Genomic DNA, 16,253 nt, shown 5'->3' on the forward strand with positions numbered 1-16,253 from the left:
CACTGCACCAGAGAGCGAGCCGCCCAGGCCTTCTCCCCAGACTTGTGGGGGCAGGGCTTGCACTAGTGCACGCAACATAACTGTGCAGACGTTGTGGCTCCGGCTCTCGAGCTGGGATGGGGCCGGGGACAAAGCACAAAGCCAAGGCAACGTCTGCACAGCTATTTTTAGTGTGCTGGCTGAAGCTCTGCTGTTCCAGGTCTGGGCAGCGTGGACAAATCCTCAGGGAGTGGCCCCGATTCTCCCATAGCCTCAGACACATGCCCAGGGTTCTGCGGGGTGTCCTGCGGGGGGAACATCACCAGTACTCACGGGCCTGGCGTGGTAATGGCTGTTTCTTACCGTGCTTCGGTTCCAGGCAGGCAGTGCCACAGCTGAGACGGCAGCATTTCTCCTGGCCCGGGCAATCATCATCTTTGGTACATCGAAAGAAGCATGGGCTGAGGCTGTCCGCTGGCGCTTGGGCTGAGCAGACGCCGGGTTTCACTGCAGCACACAGAGCAGACGTGGCAGGGACGCCCCCACTCACAGTGCAGGGCTCCTTGGGCAGCCAGCCAAGGCTGTGGGCCCCAGGGACCCCCACGTAGCTGGGCAGGGGTGCACTGCCATGCTGGCTGCACTTCCACTTGGAGGGTGGACAAGCCTGGTTGTTGAACAGCCTCCTTCTCGCCTTGTGCAAGAGCCGTTTCATGGCACGTGCCCCGTTATCCAGGCAATTTGAGACTCAGCTTCGAGGGCTTGGCTCTGTCACATCCCTGAGGACCCCCACAGACACTGAGTGGTGGGGTGTGGGCCAGGGGAAGCTGATGCTGCACCGAAGCAATTGAGCAGAAACTAGCTCAGCAGCAGGACTGCCAGCACTTGGCACCCCTCCAGGAACGAATGGCCTCAGAACAGACCAGGCCTTGGTGTGTCAGGGCAACATTCGGGGTCGCCCCATGGGAACCTCCCATCGCCCTCTTGGCTAGGACAGAACTCCTGCATTTAGCAAACTGAACGTAGTATGAGATTCTATCGCGCAATGGGGGAGAACAATAAACTGCCCAGGGCGGGGTGGGGGGACGTGCCCCGAGCTGCCGGGACAGCGTGTTATGGATGGCTGTACAATGGGGTCTAGTGTTGCGATCCTCACCCTCCGGGATGAGAGCCACAGCCATGCAGGCCAGGCCACAGCCGTTGCTGCAGCACTTCTGGGCGCCCGGGCAGTCGCTGTCGGAACGGCATCTCTCATCACAGGCACCGACGGCTCCTCTTGGTAATGCCGGGCAGACTCCAGGCCTCACTGCGATAGACAGCCACAGGGCATCAGACCCTGGGCCACAGCCCCGGGTGGGGATAAGGGCGTCCTGGCAGGAAATGGGCCAACCTGGCCCTGGCCTTCTGTCTGGGCCTAGCCCAGCCCCTGCCCCTGCTTGGTCTTGGCCTCTCGCATGTCCACCCAGCTCCTGGGACAGGGACCACTTTGGGAAGGAGAGTGAGTCCTAAGCAAAATAAATCCAGCAACCTGCCCTGCCCCCGCCCATAAACAGCTCCCCCTCCCCCTTGCACTCAGCACAGTCCCGTGGCCCTTGCTCCCTATGCTGGGCGCTGACCCCCCTGGAGGCTGGGAGAACCGTGTGGCCCTCCCCACCGTGCTGGCCGCCCCGGGAGAGTGCTCAGCGAGAGGTCAGCCGGCGCTCGGGGGTGCGTGTGCAGCCGGGGGTGCATGCATTGAGGGCACCCCTGGAGCCCTGACCACCCCTCAGCAGCAAGCGGCTCTCACCTTCTGGGGTCACTGAGCTGCACTCGGAGCCGCAGCCGTTCCCGCAGCACTTCTGGGAACCTGGGCAGTCGTCGTCTCGGCGGCATCTCTCCTCACAGGCGCCAGCCGGTCCCTGCTCTACGGCCGGGCACTCGCCGGGCTTCTCTGGGGCACAGAACGGTCACGCGGGCGGCGGTGAGACGCCCACACGCAGGCAGAGCTCCCAGCCCCGTGGGCGCGGGAGCCAGGGCCCCGTCTCTCCGCCGGCCCCGCTCTCTCCTCCCCCACCTCGGCCCCGCTCTCTCCTCCCCCACCTCGGCCCCGCTCTCTCCTCCCCCACCTCGGCCTCTCTCCTCCCCCACCTCGGCCCCGCTCTCTCCTCCCCCACCTCGGCCCCGCTCTCTCCTCCCCCACCTCGGCCCCGCTCTCTCCTCCCCCACCTCGGCCCCGCTCTCCCCCACCTCGGCCCCGCTCTCTCCTCCCCCACCTCGGCCCCGCTCTCTCCTCCCCCACCTCGGCCTCTCTCCTCCCCGACCTCGGCCCCGCTCTCTCCTCCCCGACCTCGGCCCCGCTCTCCTCCCCCACCTCGGCCTCTCTCCTCCCCGACCTCGGCCCCGCTCTCTCCTCCCCGACCTCGGCCCCGCTCTCTCCTCCCCCACCTCGGCCCCGCTCTCTCCTCCCCCCCACCTCGGCCCCGCTCTCCCCCACCTCGGCCCCGCTCTCCCCCACCTCGGCCCCGCTCTCTCCTCCCCCACCTCGGCCCCGCTCTCCCCCACCTCGGCCTCTCTCCTCCCCCACCTCGGCCCCGCTCTCTCCTCCCCCACCTCGGCCTCTCTCCTCCCCCACCTCGGCCTCTCTCCTCCCCCACCTCGGCCCCTCTCTCTCCTCCCCCACCTCGGCCTCTCTCCTCCCCCACCTCGGCCCCTCTCTCCTCCCCCACCTCGGCCCCGCTCTCTCCTCCCCCACCTCGGCCCCGCTCTCTCCCCCACTCGGCCTCTCTCCTCCCCCACCTCGGCCCCGCTCTCTCCTCCCCCACCTCGGCCCCGCTCCTCCCTCCCCTCCCTCCCTCCACCTCGCCCCGCTCTCCTCCTCCCCCACCTCGGCCCTCTCCTCCCCCACCTCGCCTCTCTCTCTCCTCCTCCCCCACCTCGGCCTCTCTCCTCCCCCACCTCGCCCCCTCTCCTCCTCCCCCCCTCGCCTCTCTCCTCCCCCCCACCTCGGCCCCTCTCTCTCCTCCCCCCCCTCGGCCTCTCTCCTCCCCCCCCCTCGGCCCCGCTCTCCCCCCCACCTCGGCCTCTCTCCTCCCCCCCCTCGGCCCCTCTCTCTCCTCCCCCACCTCGGCCTCTCTCCCCCCCCCACCTCGGCCTCTCTCCTCCCCCACCTCGGCCCCGCTCTCTCCTCCCCCACCTCGGCCTCTCTCCCCCCCCTCGGCCTCTCTCCCCCCCCACCTCGGCCTCTCTCCTCCCCCACCTCGGCCCCTCTCTCTCCTCCCCCACCTCGGCCTCTCTCCTCCCCCCCACCTCGGCCTCTCTCCCCCCCACCTCGGCCTCTCTCCTCCCCCACCTCGGCCTCTCTCTCCCCCCACCTCGGCCTCTCTCCCCCCCCCACCTCGGCCTCTCTCTCTCCTCCCCCCCACCTCGGCCTCTCTCTCCCCCACCTCGGCCCCTCTCTCTCCTCCCCCACCTCGGCCTCTCTCCTCCCCCCCCACATTGGCCTCTCTCCTCCCCCACATCGGCCTCTCTCCTCCCCCACCTCGGCCTCTCTCCTCCCCCTCCACCTCGGCCCCTCTCTCTCCTCCCCCACCTCGGCCCCTCTCTCTCCTCCCCCACCTCGGCCTCTCTCCTCCCCCACCTCGGCCCCGCTCTCCCCCCACCTCGGCCTCTCTCCTCCCCCACCTCGGCCCCGCTCTCTCCTCCCCCCCCTCGGCCCCGCTCTCTCCTCCCCCACCTCGGCCTCTCCCCCCACCTCGGCCTCTCTCCTCCCCCACCTCGGCCCCTCTCTCTCCTCCCCCACCTCGGCCTCTCTCCCCCCCCCACCTCGGCCTCTCTCCTCCCCCACCTCGGCCCCGCTCTCTCCTCCCCCACCTCGGCCTCTCTCCTCCCCCCACCTCGGCCTCTCTCCTCCCCCCCACCTCGGCCTCTCTCCTCCCCCACCTCGGCCTCTCTCCCCCCCCACCTCGGCCCCTCTCTCTCCTCCCCCACCTCGGCCTCTCTCCCCCCCCCCACCTCGGCCCCGCTCTCCTCCCCCACCTCGGCCCCGCTCTCCCCCCACCTCGGCCTCTCTCCCCCCCCACCTCGGCCCCTCTCTCTCCTCCCCCACCTCGGCCTCTCTCCTCCCCCCACCTCAGCCTCTCTCCTCCCCCACCTCAGCCTCTCTCTCCCCCCCCACCTCGGCCCTGCTCTCTCCTCCCCCACCTCAGCCTCTCTCTCCTCGCCCCCCACATTGGCCTCTCTCCTCCCCCCCACCTCGGCCTCTCTCCTCCCCCTCCACCTCGGCCCCTCTCTCTCCTCCCCCACCTCGGCCCCGCTCTCTCCTCCCCCACCTCGGCCTCTCTCCTCCCCCACCTCGGCCTCTCTCTCCTCCCCCCCCACCTCGGCCTCTCTCCTCCCCCACCTCGGCCTCTCTCCTCCCCCACCACCTCGGCCCCGCTCCTCCCCCACCACCTCGGCCCCGCTCTCTTCTCCCCCACCTCGGCCTCTCTCTCCTCCCCCCCCACCTCGGCCTCTCTCCTCCCCCACCTCGGCCTCTCTCCTCCCCCACCACCTCGGCCCCGCTCCTCCCCCACCACCTCGGCCCCGCTCTCTCCTCCCCCACCTCGGCCTCTCTCTCCCCCCCCCCACATCGGCCTCTCTCCTCCCCCACCACCTCGGCCCCGCTCTCTCCTCCCCCCCGCTTCGGCCTCTCTCCTCTTCATCCCCCTGCCTCACCTGGGGCAAAGGGCCCCTCCGCTTCCAGCTCCGGCCCAGACTCCCGGGCCTGAGCCTCTCTCCCAGCAGGACCCACTGACTCTGAGCCGGGCCCTGCCGGGGTGTCGCTGGTATCTGGGGCAGGGGATGCGGGCGCCGCGGCGGAGCCGGCTCGGGGGAATGCTCTCCCTTACCGTGGCCTGCGCAGGCCTGGACACACTCGGCTTTTGTCTTAAAGTTGTTGGCGTTTCCCCTGCAGCCGCGGAAGGAGAACGGCTCACACCTGCGGGCGCTGGCGTTGTAGAAGTAGCGGAAGGAGTAGACGTCACAGAGACCCGCTTGGGCGGGCAGCTGGCAAACGTCTGAGGGTACAGAACCGACCCTTGGTGGGACAGCCCGCGAGGCAGGAGCCTCTAGGGCGCGACCATGGGGCTGCCAACTTTCTACTCCCACTCGGGTGACCAGACCGCAAGTGTGAAAAATCGGGACAGGGTGGGGGGGCAATAGGCGCCTATATAAGACAAACCCCAAACATTGGGACTGTCCCTGTAAAATCAGGACATCTGGTCACCCCGACTCCCACAAACCCGAACACCCTCGCCCTGCCCCCTGCCCATGCCCCGCCGCCAAGGCCCCACCCCTTCTCTGAGGCCACGCCCCTGCTCGCTCCATCCACCCTCCCCTGTCGCTTGCTCTCCCCACCCTCACTCACTCGCTCATTTTCACTGGGCTGGCTCAGGGGGACGGGGTGCAGGCAGGGGTGAGGGCTCCAGCTGGGGGTGCAGGCTCTGGGGTGGGGTCGGGGACGAGGGAATTGGGGTACAGGAGACGGCTCCAGGAGGGGGCTGAGGGGTTCGGAATGTGGAAGGGGGATCAGGGCTGGGGCAGGGGTTTGGGGCATGGGAAGGTTGCGGGGTGCAGGTTCTGGGAGACGCTTACCTCAGTCAGCTCCTGGAAGCAGCAGCATGTCCCCACTCTGGCTCCTAAGCAGAGGCATGGCCAGGTAGCAGATAATGCCCCCGCAGCTCCCATTGGCTGTGGTTCCTGGCTAATGGGAGCTGTGGAGCTGGTGTTTGGGGCGGGGGGCAGTATGCGGAGCCCCCTGACTGCCCCTATGCATAGGAGCTGGAGGGGGGACATGCCACTGGTTCTGGGAGCTGCCCGGAGCCATGGCAGCCAGGGAGCCTGCCTTAGCCCCGCTGCACTGCCAACCGGACTTTTAATGGGGCGAAAATCGGACACCTGGCAACCCTACGCTACAGGAATTTGGAGCATTCCACAGACAGAGAACAAGAGCCTTTCTAGAGGCACCTTGAATGCCTCAGTAGGGTTTAATGGTGCCTGGGGCAGAGTGTCCCTGCTCCAGGGCTGCTGCCAGACACTGGCAGGGCGCACAACGCCAGCACAGGGCCTGCCGGGCTGTCATTTCTGGGCGGCTTCCCATGCGGTGGAGAGAGACGGGGCAATCTGCCAAAGCTCTCACTCCCCTGAGCCCGAAGGGCCGAGCCTCTGCCCCCTTGCCTCTCCTCTCTGGGTGGGACCCCTGGGGTGGGATCCCCTGCAGCTTCTCCTCACGGACTCAGCTGCGGGGCCTTTCCTTCATGCCTCCCAGCGGGCATGAGAGGCGCTAGGGTGGGGGCCCCCAGCCCAGAGCTCTAAGAACCTTGAGGCTGGTGCCTCCTCGGATGGGACCCCCCAGCCCTTGGCCCCCTGCCCCATCTGTGCCGCAGAAGCCAGGTGTTAAACATGAGCCCGGCACCGGGGAATGTCTGAGCGGGGCTGCCTGCCTTGGGGGCTAAGCATCTTCAGCATCCCGCCCCAGGGGAGGGGTTGGGCTCTGACCGGGCACCTGTCCTCCCTGCTGGGCCTAGCGCCTGCCGTCCTTCCTCAGACCCCAACCCGCCAAGCCACTGTCCAGTGGCCTCGCTCCTTTCCCAGATGTTCTCCTAAGTCCCGCCCCTAAGCGGCAAAGTTGGGGGGGTCTGTGGCAGCAGCAATCCCCTGGCTGGGGCCGCTGCATCGCCTTCTGTGGGCTGGGGGCTCTGCAGCCTGGGGCAGGGCAGCACAGGGGGCCCTGCAGCCTTGGCGTCGTCCTGGGGTCCCGTTTCCTGCCCCCCTCTGCTTGGTCCGTCTTCCCCATGGACTCCTCCTGTCTCTGGCCCTGTCTCCCCCCTCACCAGCCCCGCCTGCTCTGCCAGACACTGTCCCCCTCCGCTCTCAGCCGCTGTCCTTAGCACCTGCCACCTCGGCTGAGCTCCTGGTGGACAGAGCGTCCTGCCCAGCGCAGCAACATCTAGCCCAGCCCCGCTGAGACTCTGAGCCCCTGGGGAAGTCAGGATCCAACAGGGCAGGTCTGGGGTGGGGTCCTGACAGGGCTCTGTGCTGGGTTGCAGGACACTCACCCTGCCTTGGCTCCAGGCAGGCAGCCCCACAGCTCAGGATGCAGCATTTCTCGCTTCCCAGGCAGTCCTTGTCCACAGAGCAGCGGAAGAAACAGGGATCGAGGACGCCTGCTGGGGCCTCAGCTGGGCAGATGCCGGGTTTCTCTGGAACATGAGGGGTCACAGGGCAGAGATGTGAGATGAGGGGTGGGCAGATGACATCCCCATGGGAGGAAAGAGAACTACATGCCCTCATCCCCGCCCTGGCTGCCCCCTGCCTTCACCCCCCTGCCCTGGTTGCCTTCACCCCCTCTGCCTTCACCCTCCTGCCCTGGATGCCCCCTGCCTTCACCCCCCTGCCCTGGGTGCTCTCAGCACCCTGCCTTAACCCTGCTGCCCAAGCTCCTCTCTCCCCAATTTCGGCCCAGTGCTCATTCTCTCTGCCTTCCCTCTACCCTAATCCACACCTACTTTGTGCCACTCTCAACCAATTCGCTGCCAAAGGCTAAGGTAGTGTTACCGGGCAATGCCCTTTGCCCACCAGGGATTACAGCCTGGGCAGGGCGTTAATTGCAGGCTCTTCCTCGGGTCTTTAGGGGCACCTCGGGGATAAAAAATCTGCTCTCAGTAGCCGTGCCCAAAGGCAGCAGCATTGGAGGGCAAGATGCGGAGCGGGATGAGCCCGGTGCTGGATGGGGACAGAAGCGATTTGTGGGGATTTGTTTGGGGCCGGGCGCAGCTGCCATTTGCCCTGGAGCCCCCGTGAATCGGGGGGGTTGCCCCAGTAACTCTATGCCTAGCTCTCGTGCTGACAGCACGAGTGGTGCTGCCCGCTGTCTCTGGTACCTTCCTCCGGGTCCATGCAGCGGAACTGACACATGTTATAGCAGCACTTCTGCCGCTCCCGGCAGTCGGTGTCATTGAGGCACAGAGGGGGCTCTGTGTAGAGACACCTGAAGAGGTTGGGTGGGCAGGTTCCACGTTTCCTTGGTGTCCAAGGCTTCCCTGCAACAGAAATGAGGCCCTAGGAACAACCGCCCGTGGGTGGCAGAAACCCCACCCTCTAGTGGCAATAACACCATGGTAGTACGTGGCGCTCGGCTAGCCCCATGCACCCATCGCTGGGAAACAGGCAGTAGCCTCGTTTCTCCGGTGGAGACACTGAGGCACTTTCCTTCAGAAAGAGGCACATGCAAATAACCAGCTACGTGCATAACCAAGGATCTACCCCCGGCACTGCTGCATGCGATCCTGGCACTAGTGGGCACTGAGCAGGCAGGCTAGTGTGCATCCATCTCTGCGCACTCGACTCCTGCAAACGGACAGCCCAAGGTGAGGGTCCAAGTGAGCCCGGAAGTGAATGCTGGGCTCCTAATGCAGTGTCCCGCTCTCCCCAGCGCATGACGGTTGCCTTGGCTAATTACTGCCTGGTTACAAAAAGAAAAGGAGGACTTGTGGCACCTTAGAGACTAACAAATTTATTAGAGCATAAGCTTTCGTGAGCTACAGCTCACTTGTGACACCTCACAGAGCAGGAGAGAGCTTTTAGAACTAGGCTAAATAAATAACCCTGGGCCTTTGTTCCCAGCACAGAGGAAGTGCCAGCGAGTTCAGAACACCCCTCCAGTTAGCGCAGGTAACTGCTGGGCTAACAAAGCTGCCGTTGGGGCTGCAGTGCAGAGGCGCTGTTAACAACAGCCTGTAAAGCACAGGTTTCCCTCTGCCCGTTACTAGGCATGCCAATTTTGGTTGGACGTATTCCTGGAGGTTTTATCACAGGACATAATCTTTAGTCAAAGACCAATTTTTAATTCCTGGAGACTCCCGGACAATCCTGGAGGGTTGGGAACCCTGCCCATTACTGATGGGTGGTTGTGGCTGCACCCAGCACTGGCTGCAGTCCCAGTCATGTGGCACTGCCCCCCTCAGTGATGGAAGGGCCCAGCTTCACTGCAGAAGGGCAAGGATGTCCCTGTCTGTGGGGGACCAACAAGCCCTAGTGACTCTCTAGGGGGCAGGAGGATCTGGTGAAAAATGGGGCAGCCTAGGACCAGTCCCCCCAACCCCCTGTGCACTCAAGAGTCCTGGCCCCTCTTCACCTGTAGCACTGCTTCCCTCTTGAGTCTGTTTGGTCCAGTCCCAGCCCTCTCCGGACTGGGTGGGCGGCAGGGCGGTGCTGAGGGCACCTGCTTGTGGAGGGACACAGTCAAGGCCACAGCCAGTAAAGCAGCATTTCTGTTCGCCAGGGCAGCTCCTGTCGCTAGCACACTTGTTGTTGCAAGGAGCAAATGGTTGCAGCACTTTCCTCTTGGGACAAATGCCCGGGGAAGCTGGAAAAGAGTCAGAGTCCAGTGTAATCGCGTCGGCGAACGAGCTAGGCCTTCTCCACCTTGGCCCGAGAAGCATCTGGGGGTTGTCGGCTCCCGGGGGCAAAGCCCCGGCCGGGCCGGCTCAGCTGCAGAATGGCGTGACCGCGTGAGAGATGCTTGGCTCCTAGAAGCTGCTGGTGTGGAGGTTTGTTCCTTGTTGGCCTCGCTGGGGAGCTGCAGGATTTTGGACCCAGATAAGGACTGGGGTCATACTGACCCATCTCTCCTGCATGGCAGTGCTCAGCGGATTGCAAAAGCCTCAGTTAGTCACTATCAGCCCAGCCCAAGGTCCTCCCCCACTGGGCATTTTGCCTGGCTAGGCACTACAGGGGCAGCTCCTTGGGTTCCGCTGCCCAAGGCCCAGGTCCAGCAAAGCACTTGGCACCTGCTTCACTTCAAGCGCCCGGGGAGCTCCTCTGAAGGCAACGGGGCTGCTCAGGACTGACGTTCTGCCTGGGCGAAAGCAGCTCGCTGGGCTGGGCTCTCTGCCTGCAGGGGGGAGGGGGCCCGGCTGGCTGTGTCCCCGCAGCTGTGGAGGCCTTGCAGCGGTCAGTGGCATTTATCTACCCAGATCTAATTCTGTGGTGGAGGCGGGGGGTGGGATTTACTCCCATGGGTGCAGGCCTTTCTGGCCCACAGGTCTGCTGCAGTGATCAGGGGTATATGCAGGGCTGTTCCTCCCCCCCACACACACATTCCCATCTGTGCTCACTGGAGAGCCCTGGCCAAGGAGGAGATGGGAGAAGAATATACTGAAGAGGCCTCGAATGCATGGAGAGTCTGGATTGCATTGCCTCCGTCTGCAAGCAGCAGCCTTTTAAGGACGAAGCCGCTCACTTGTGCCGTGCGCTATTCTGCGAAAAGGCTTTTCTCACTCTTCCCTGAAGCGTAGCCCTGGGGCTTGTTAGCTGCCAGGAGCCTGTGGACAATGTCTGTCAGCACAGGTTCGCTGCGGAACGCGGGGCGGGGAAGCCATTTCCAGAGAGTTCAGGTACAAGGCCAGGTCATGTCACAGTGACCATGTTTGCACATGCAAATTGGGTCCATGTGTTGGCAAATGTGCCTGATTTGCCACGTGAGCGGACAGCTGCTGTGACTGAATGCACGAACGCGGCACACAACTGTGCGGACGAAATGTCCATGTTATCATGGCCTCACTGGTTTGGAAAGCCAGCCTGCTGTACCAGGCTGATGCAGCCCCTTGAGCTACTTTGCAGTGTTTTACCTGGCTCAGCCTTGGTGCATTTTCTGTGGCAGCCAATGGTGCAGCACTTCTCATCCATGGAGCACTGCGTGTCATCAGAGCAGCTCACAAGACAGATGGTGATCAGGCCTGCATCTGGCTTGGGGCAATACCCAGGGTGCACTGGGAAAGAAGGAAAAAGCACAGGGAATTTGTCAAGCCATGTGTACTTACGGCTCAGTTCTGGGCTGTGGATCGCTCTGTCAAATACGCAAAGGCCTGGCAGGTACATGGCAATGCAATGCCCTTCCGTGTGGCTATCAGCTATGGAATTGCTCATCTCCCTAGAGCTCCTGTCACTACTGCTAAAGAAGAGTTCCTGGTGTCTGTGATATGTTCACTGGAGCAGCCAGAGCGCCTACAGAATGAGCACCAGGTGCAGTGTGAAAAGGTAGCACACCTGTGTGACTAACTACAGCCATTCTAACCTGCATGGTGATGTCGTGAATACACACAACAGAGCACAGCGGCTCCCAAGGGCAGGAAGGAGAGAGCCTGAAGTCCAGGGAAGCTGTGGCCTGTATCAGAAGAGATGCCGTTTCCAGACAGTACTGCCCGTGGATTAGACGGGTTCCCCCACTCTCTTTCCTGCAGGTTGTGCTGACACCGATTCTGCAGAAGCAGGATTCTGCCCCTTGGCTAGCATAGCTTGGACATGGCTCCCTTTGCCTCCCCTGCAGAGCCCAGGGAGGGAGCTGGGGATTGTGAGCCAGGAGCTGAGGCAATGAGTGCATTGCATCACAGGCAGCGGGTTATTGTGACCAAATGGCCAGCGCCAAAACACCGCATGTCACTTTTCAGCTGGCAGGACACAATGTCAGGCTCCCCCTGCCACGTGGCCGGGGCTGCTGTAGCCTGGGGGCTCTGGCGGAGCCCCATGAGGGCATCGCAGGGTGGGCCTGGCCCTGGCTGATTGTGGGCAGCCATTTCTCCGAGAGCCATGAGGATCTGTTCCCAGCGCCCTAGTGCAGAGCTCATGGTCTCACTCCCCACGGAGCACCCTGTAGTACAGCTCAGCGGCGCCTGAGCTGGGCCCTGCAGGGAACGTGTCCTTTGAAATGGCTGTGGGACCCAGAGCTCCCCCGAGACCTGTCAGGATGGGGGCACCTGCCCAGCTAACACCAGGGGAGAAAGGCCTCTCAGCTTGGCAAAGTGAGCTCTTCAGAGCCGTTCCTGGGTGACGGGGCCGGAGACTGGGGAGCCGGGAGAACAGCTTCAGATTTCAGTCCTCCGGAGCTGCTTTTCTTTTTGCTGATTCCTAACTAACCAAAGACGAATCTCCCCAGCCCCTGCTCTGACGCTGCCTCTGGCACTCCCCAGCGTCTGACACTCCAGAGAAAGGCAAACGTCCGCAATGTTTCTGGCCAGCTGAGCAGGGCTGTATGTGGGGGATGAGCAATTTCTTCCTGACCCCTGCAGCAGTCAGCATATACCCTGAAGCCTGAGAGCTGATCACCCTAATCTTAATGTGTGGTAGTGCCATCCGGCCCTCTGAGCTCCAGTGGCAGGGAATTCCACCGGCCACTACATCTCAGTGTATTGACCCCCTTGTGGTCGTGCTGGCTGAGCTGCCTTCGTCTCCTCAGACCCACCCCCACCTTGTGCTTTATTATGGGACAGGATTGAAGAGCCTCCCCTGCCTGCCCATAGGGGGATCGGCCGGTACCTGAATCCGGGAGGACGCAGACTCTCCTGTCCCCTTCGCTGCAGCACTTCTCGCTCCCTGGGCAGGACTCATCCGAGAGACAGTAGGCCTGGGGGGGTCGTGCGGGCCCCTTCATTTCGGCAGGACACTCACCGTCCTTAGCTGTGGCTGTGCAGGAGACAAGAGCCCAGGTCACTTGGAGGGGACAGCTGAACAGCCCTGCTGGGAGGGGAGCAGCTGTCCTTGCTGTGCTCTCCCCACCCCAGCCCTGGGAATGCAGGATCCCGGCCTGATTCTTGAGGCCAAGCGTTCTGCACCTTAGGACTGAAGCTGGTGCCTCTTGCTGGAGAGGCTCTGTTATTACCCCAGAGAAGGGAGGCACAGGAAGGAAGCTGCAGGGAGTTGCTGCAAGGTTTAGACAGGTAAATATTTATTAACTGTTCTAAAGCCCCCTCGCCACGTCCATGCCCTCAGCCCATTAACCCAGCCCGTCCCGGGCCTGCACAGCGGGGAGCCGCAGTGGAGCAGGACGCAATACTGCTGCAGTTGTGTGGCTGGGCTGCTGGGCGCCCATTGCCCCTTCCCTGGGACGATTCGCCCTTCGAAGGCAAACAGCCTGCGGTAAAAGGCCAGCGCTGTCTCTCCCAGGCCGCAGGCGATCGAGCGGAGCTGTTCAGAGTTCACCCTAATGTCCTGTGGGCCCCCCGGGGTTTTGCAAGGGAAGAACCTGCTGCCTGGCCAATGTCTGATGCGCATGGGAGACGGAAGGGCCTGATCCTGTTCCCCCGACATCAGTGGCAGCAGGACCCAGCCCCTCAGCCATTGCGCTGCCTCTGACTCTCGCGCTGTGCTACCTTCGGGCTCGTGCTGGATGAACGATGGAGCTTTTGATTCACTGGCCAAGACACACACACAAACTGTCGTTTCAGGTGGAGCAAAACCTTCGGTTTCCAGGTGTTTTTACCTTTATTTTTGTTAGTAGCTACCTTTGAAACAAAATGTCTCAACTTTGTGTCCTCAGCAAATTTCATTAGCTCACTCCTACTTTCTGTGCTAAGGTCACCAATCAAAAAAGCAAATAGATCGGTCCCAAGACTGATCCGAGAGGAACGCCACCAGGAACCTCCCTCCAGCCCGGCCCTCCCCCTTCCAGCACAACCCGTGGTCAGCTCCCCTTTCGTCAGCTCCTTGCCCACGCCACAGTTCTTGTGCTAATCCGTCTTCTCCAGTTAACTAGGAATTTCCCTCCTGCATCGTTTACTGACGTCCAGCTAGATTAGATCTTCCGCATTTCCCTCCTCTAGAAAATCGGGTTTCTTATCAAAGAAAGACACCAGGTTAGTCAGGCACGATCTGCCGTTGATAAACCCGTGGTGCATTTTATCCCATTTACCTCCACGTCTTTATTCTTTCCTTCACAATTTGTTCTAAACCCTTGTGTTCTACAGAGGTCAGGCTAAAGGGGCTGTATTTGCGAGGATCACTTTTTTCCGCTTTCTTAAATACAGCCATTATCTTAGCTATTCTCCAGGCACATGGACAGCTATTTTGTTGTGCCAGCACCGGTTACAGATCAGAGGCTTTGCAGCCACCTTTAGTCATTTCACTTTGGCGACATTAGCACGGCTGAGTGTGAAATCCACATTACCGCTGCTGTTTAGTCAAGTCTTTCCCTCTGAAACCCAGAAGAGCCTGTTCCCTGGTGCAGCTCAGCTGGGGAAGCCAGGCTGGCAGCTGGAGCACAGACAGACCTCCCATGTTTACAGCATTGTGCTGTTCCCTGCTCTGAGCAGGGGGTGAAGCCAGGCAGCAAAAATGTCTGTGCCTCTTAAAAACCGGCCTTACCAGGTTGAGCTGGTGCAGTGCCACCCAGCTCTGACATCAGTTATCAGCATGGCCAGTCCTGGGGGGGTGGGGAGGCTTGGGGCTGAGGTTTTCAAACCCTGGCCTCGCTGTTCCACCTGCAACTTACGGATGTAAATACCTGTGTGCACTTGCATAGCCTAATGGCCATGCACCAGGGCTGTGTACTGCACATGCTCAAAGTATGCTCGTGCAGACCTTATAGCATGCATGGCCCAGTCCCTGGGCAAGGGCCCAGCTGGAAAGCAGCCCTATAGGCAGGGTGGATTTCCACGGGCAGCATATGGCTGTTCCTCCTCTGAGCCCACGTCAGTGCCACGCAGGACTATGGCCATGGAGCTCTTCATTAGCCAGCCATCGAAGGCCGAGCTGCTGCTGGGCTCTAGATCCCCTGGTGCCATGGCAGGCAGGGCTTGCATAGCACCATGACTGCACATGGCTCTTTCCCCCACATCCACCTCGGCTGCCCTGGGCCAGAGGAAAAGGGCAAACCACTCACCACTTTTCTCCGTCTTCCATGTGGCATTCCCCAGGGCCAGGAGCCCCAGGAGAAGGAAGATGGTACCTGACTTCATGGTGCTGTCAAGGGCTGGGTCTGAGTGCCCAGGGCTGAGCTAGGTGGGGATTTAAACCCTGCATGGGTGAGGCAGGGTCAGCAGGGGGAAGGGCTGGCTCCCACGTGGTGACCTGTAGCATCCTGCCAGAGGCCAGCTCCCAGCCAGTGCCAAGCCTGGGAGAAGCACAAACACAGGACGGGGAGTTTGCAGAATCCCATGATGGATGCCCTGCCAGATTGTGTCAACAGACTTATCGGCCCGCGAGCCGCGGGGTGCATGTCAGCTCCATGTCCTGGGGTCAGGGAAGAGCCTCACTGCAGCAGTGCAGGCCCTGGTGCCCAGTGCAGGTCTCAGGCAGCCCCTTTGCCTGAATCCCCCTCCGCTCTTGAGCCGATCCCCCATTTCTGCTCCAACCCCATTGCTCTCCCTTGGGGGCTCAGGAACGATAAGGATTTGGGTTAAACTCTGACATGCCATATGCTTGTCTACTGGGGAGTCCCTGCTCTGCTGTATTATGTTGTCTCTCTGTTCACTTGGGGTTCAGTGAATATGGAAAATCCTCAATAAACAGAACTGAAACAAAGACCAAAGTGATCTGGGGCCCTTTAATGTGACAGCTGAGAAGCATAATGTTAGTGGCCAGGCCTGAAGGGCCTTGGAGGAGACATGAAATGGTGTCACAGAACAGAGACATCATGGGAGAAAAAACAGTTTCCTTGGCCTCTTGGGATACGTTTGGCCTCAGTTTGGCAAAGGATGTGCCAGAGCTTTGGGTCTATGGATGGTCTGAGCTCGGACCACACAGGTCAGCCTCTGGTATGGGAGGGTTGGGCCTGCCCACCCTGGGAGTCACCCCAAATGGGCAGCGCATGAGACACCAGCAGATCTGCATCCGGATCCTGTTTCAATCCTGTAAGGTGCAAACGAAGCCTTTCCTGTGTGCAGTGACCCTGAATGACAGGGTCATGGCCCCACTGTCTGTGTGATCTCAGGCTGACCCCCTGCAGCAGAGACCTGGTGCCTGCCTGAGACACCATCCCGAGGGAGCACCTCAGCCATCGGATTGCTTCTGCCCAGGGGCTGAGAGGTGTCATGCTGGAAGGAGGTAGAGACAATCCAGCCAACTGTGCGGAACGCAAGCACCCTTCCCCAGCCTCTCCGTGCCCATGGATGAAGAATAAGAGGAGGTGCAATTGGGCTCAGGTGTTAGAATGCATGTTCAGTGGTGGTAAGTGCCCAAGCAAATAGCTGGCAGGGCATCTAGCTGCATTTACCATGCCCTTGCATGTAACTGCAGGAATTGTGTATGCAAATTGTGTTGCAAATGCACCCACATTCTACAAAAGCATCTGAAAAAATCTGAGAAAATGGGAGACAAAATAATCCTGCAGGGCAAAGGGCGGCACACCCTGATTGTATTCTTTTTGCAATACTCAGGGCTCCACTCTGACTGGGGCCAGGGGAAGACACAGGCCCGGCTCCAAGCAGCTAAATCTCTCCCCTGGGCTGGTCACATCTCCACAAGCACGTGCAATGCACTGCGTGAGT

General features: G+C 61.8%; 1 protein-coding gene across 1 annotated transcript; it reads right to left on the bottom strand.

Annotated features, from left to right (window-relative positions):
- Positions 1-298: 298 nt before the first annotated feature.
- On the bottom strand, positions 299-14,723 carry LOC122456533 (papilin-like). Its single transcript, XM_043496083.1, has 10 exons — positions 14,423-14,723; positions 12,307-12,453; positions 10,623-10,763; positions 9,128-9,358; positions 7,875-8,033; positions 7,050-7,193; positions 4,842-5,009; positions 1,763-1,906; positions 1,133-1,282; positions 299-486 (listed from the first exon to the last, which is right to left on the bottom strand). Exons 1-10 carry the CDS (start codon positions 14,721-14,723, stop codon positions 299-301), a joined length of 1,773 nt encoding a protein of 590 aa, XP_043352018.1.
- Between the last annotated feature and the right edge of the window lie 1,530 nt (positions 14,724-16,253).

This window comes from Dermochelys coriacea, chromosome 13, assembly GCF_009764565.3.
Source record: "Dermochelys coriacea isolate rDerCor1 chromosome 13, rDerCor1.pri.v4, whole genome shotgun sequence".
NCBI lineage: Eukaryota > Metazoa > Chordata > Testudines > Dermochelyidae > Dermochelys > Dermochelys coriacea.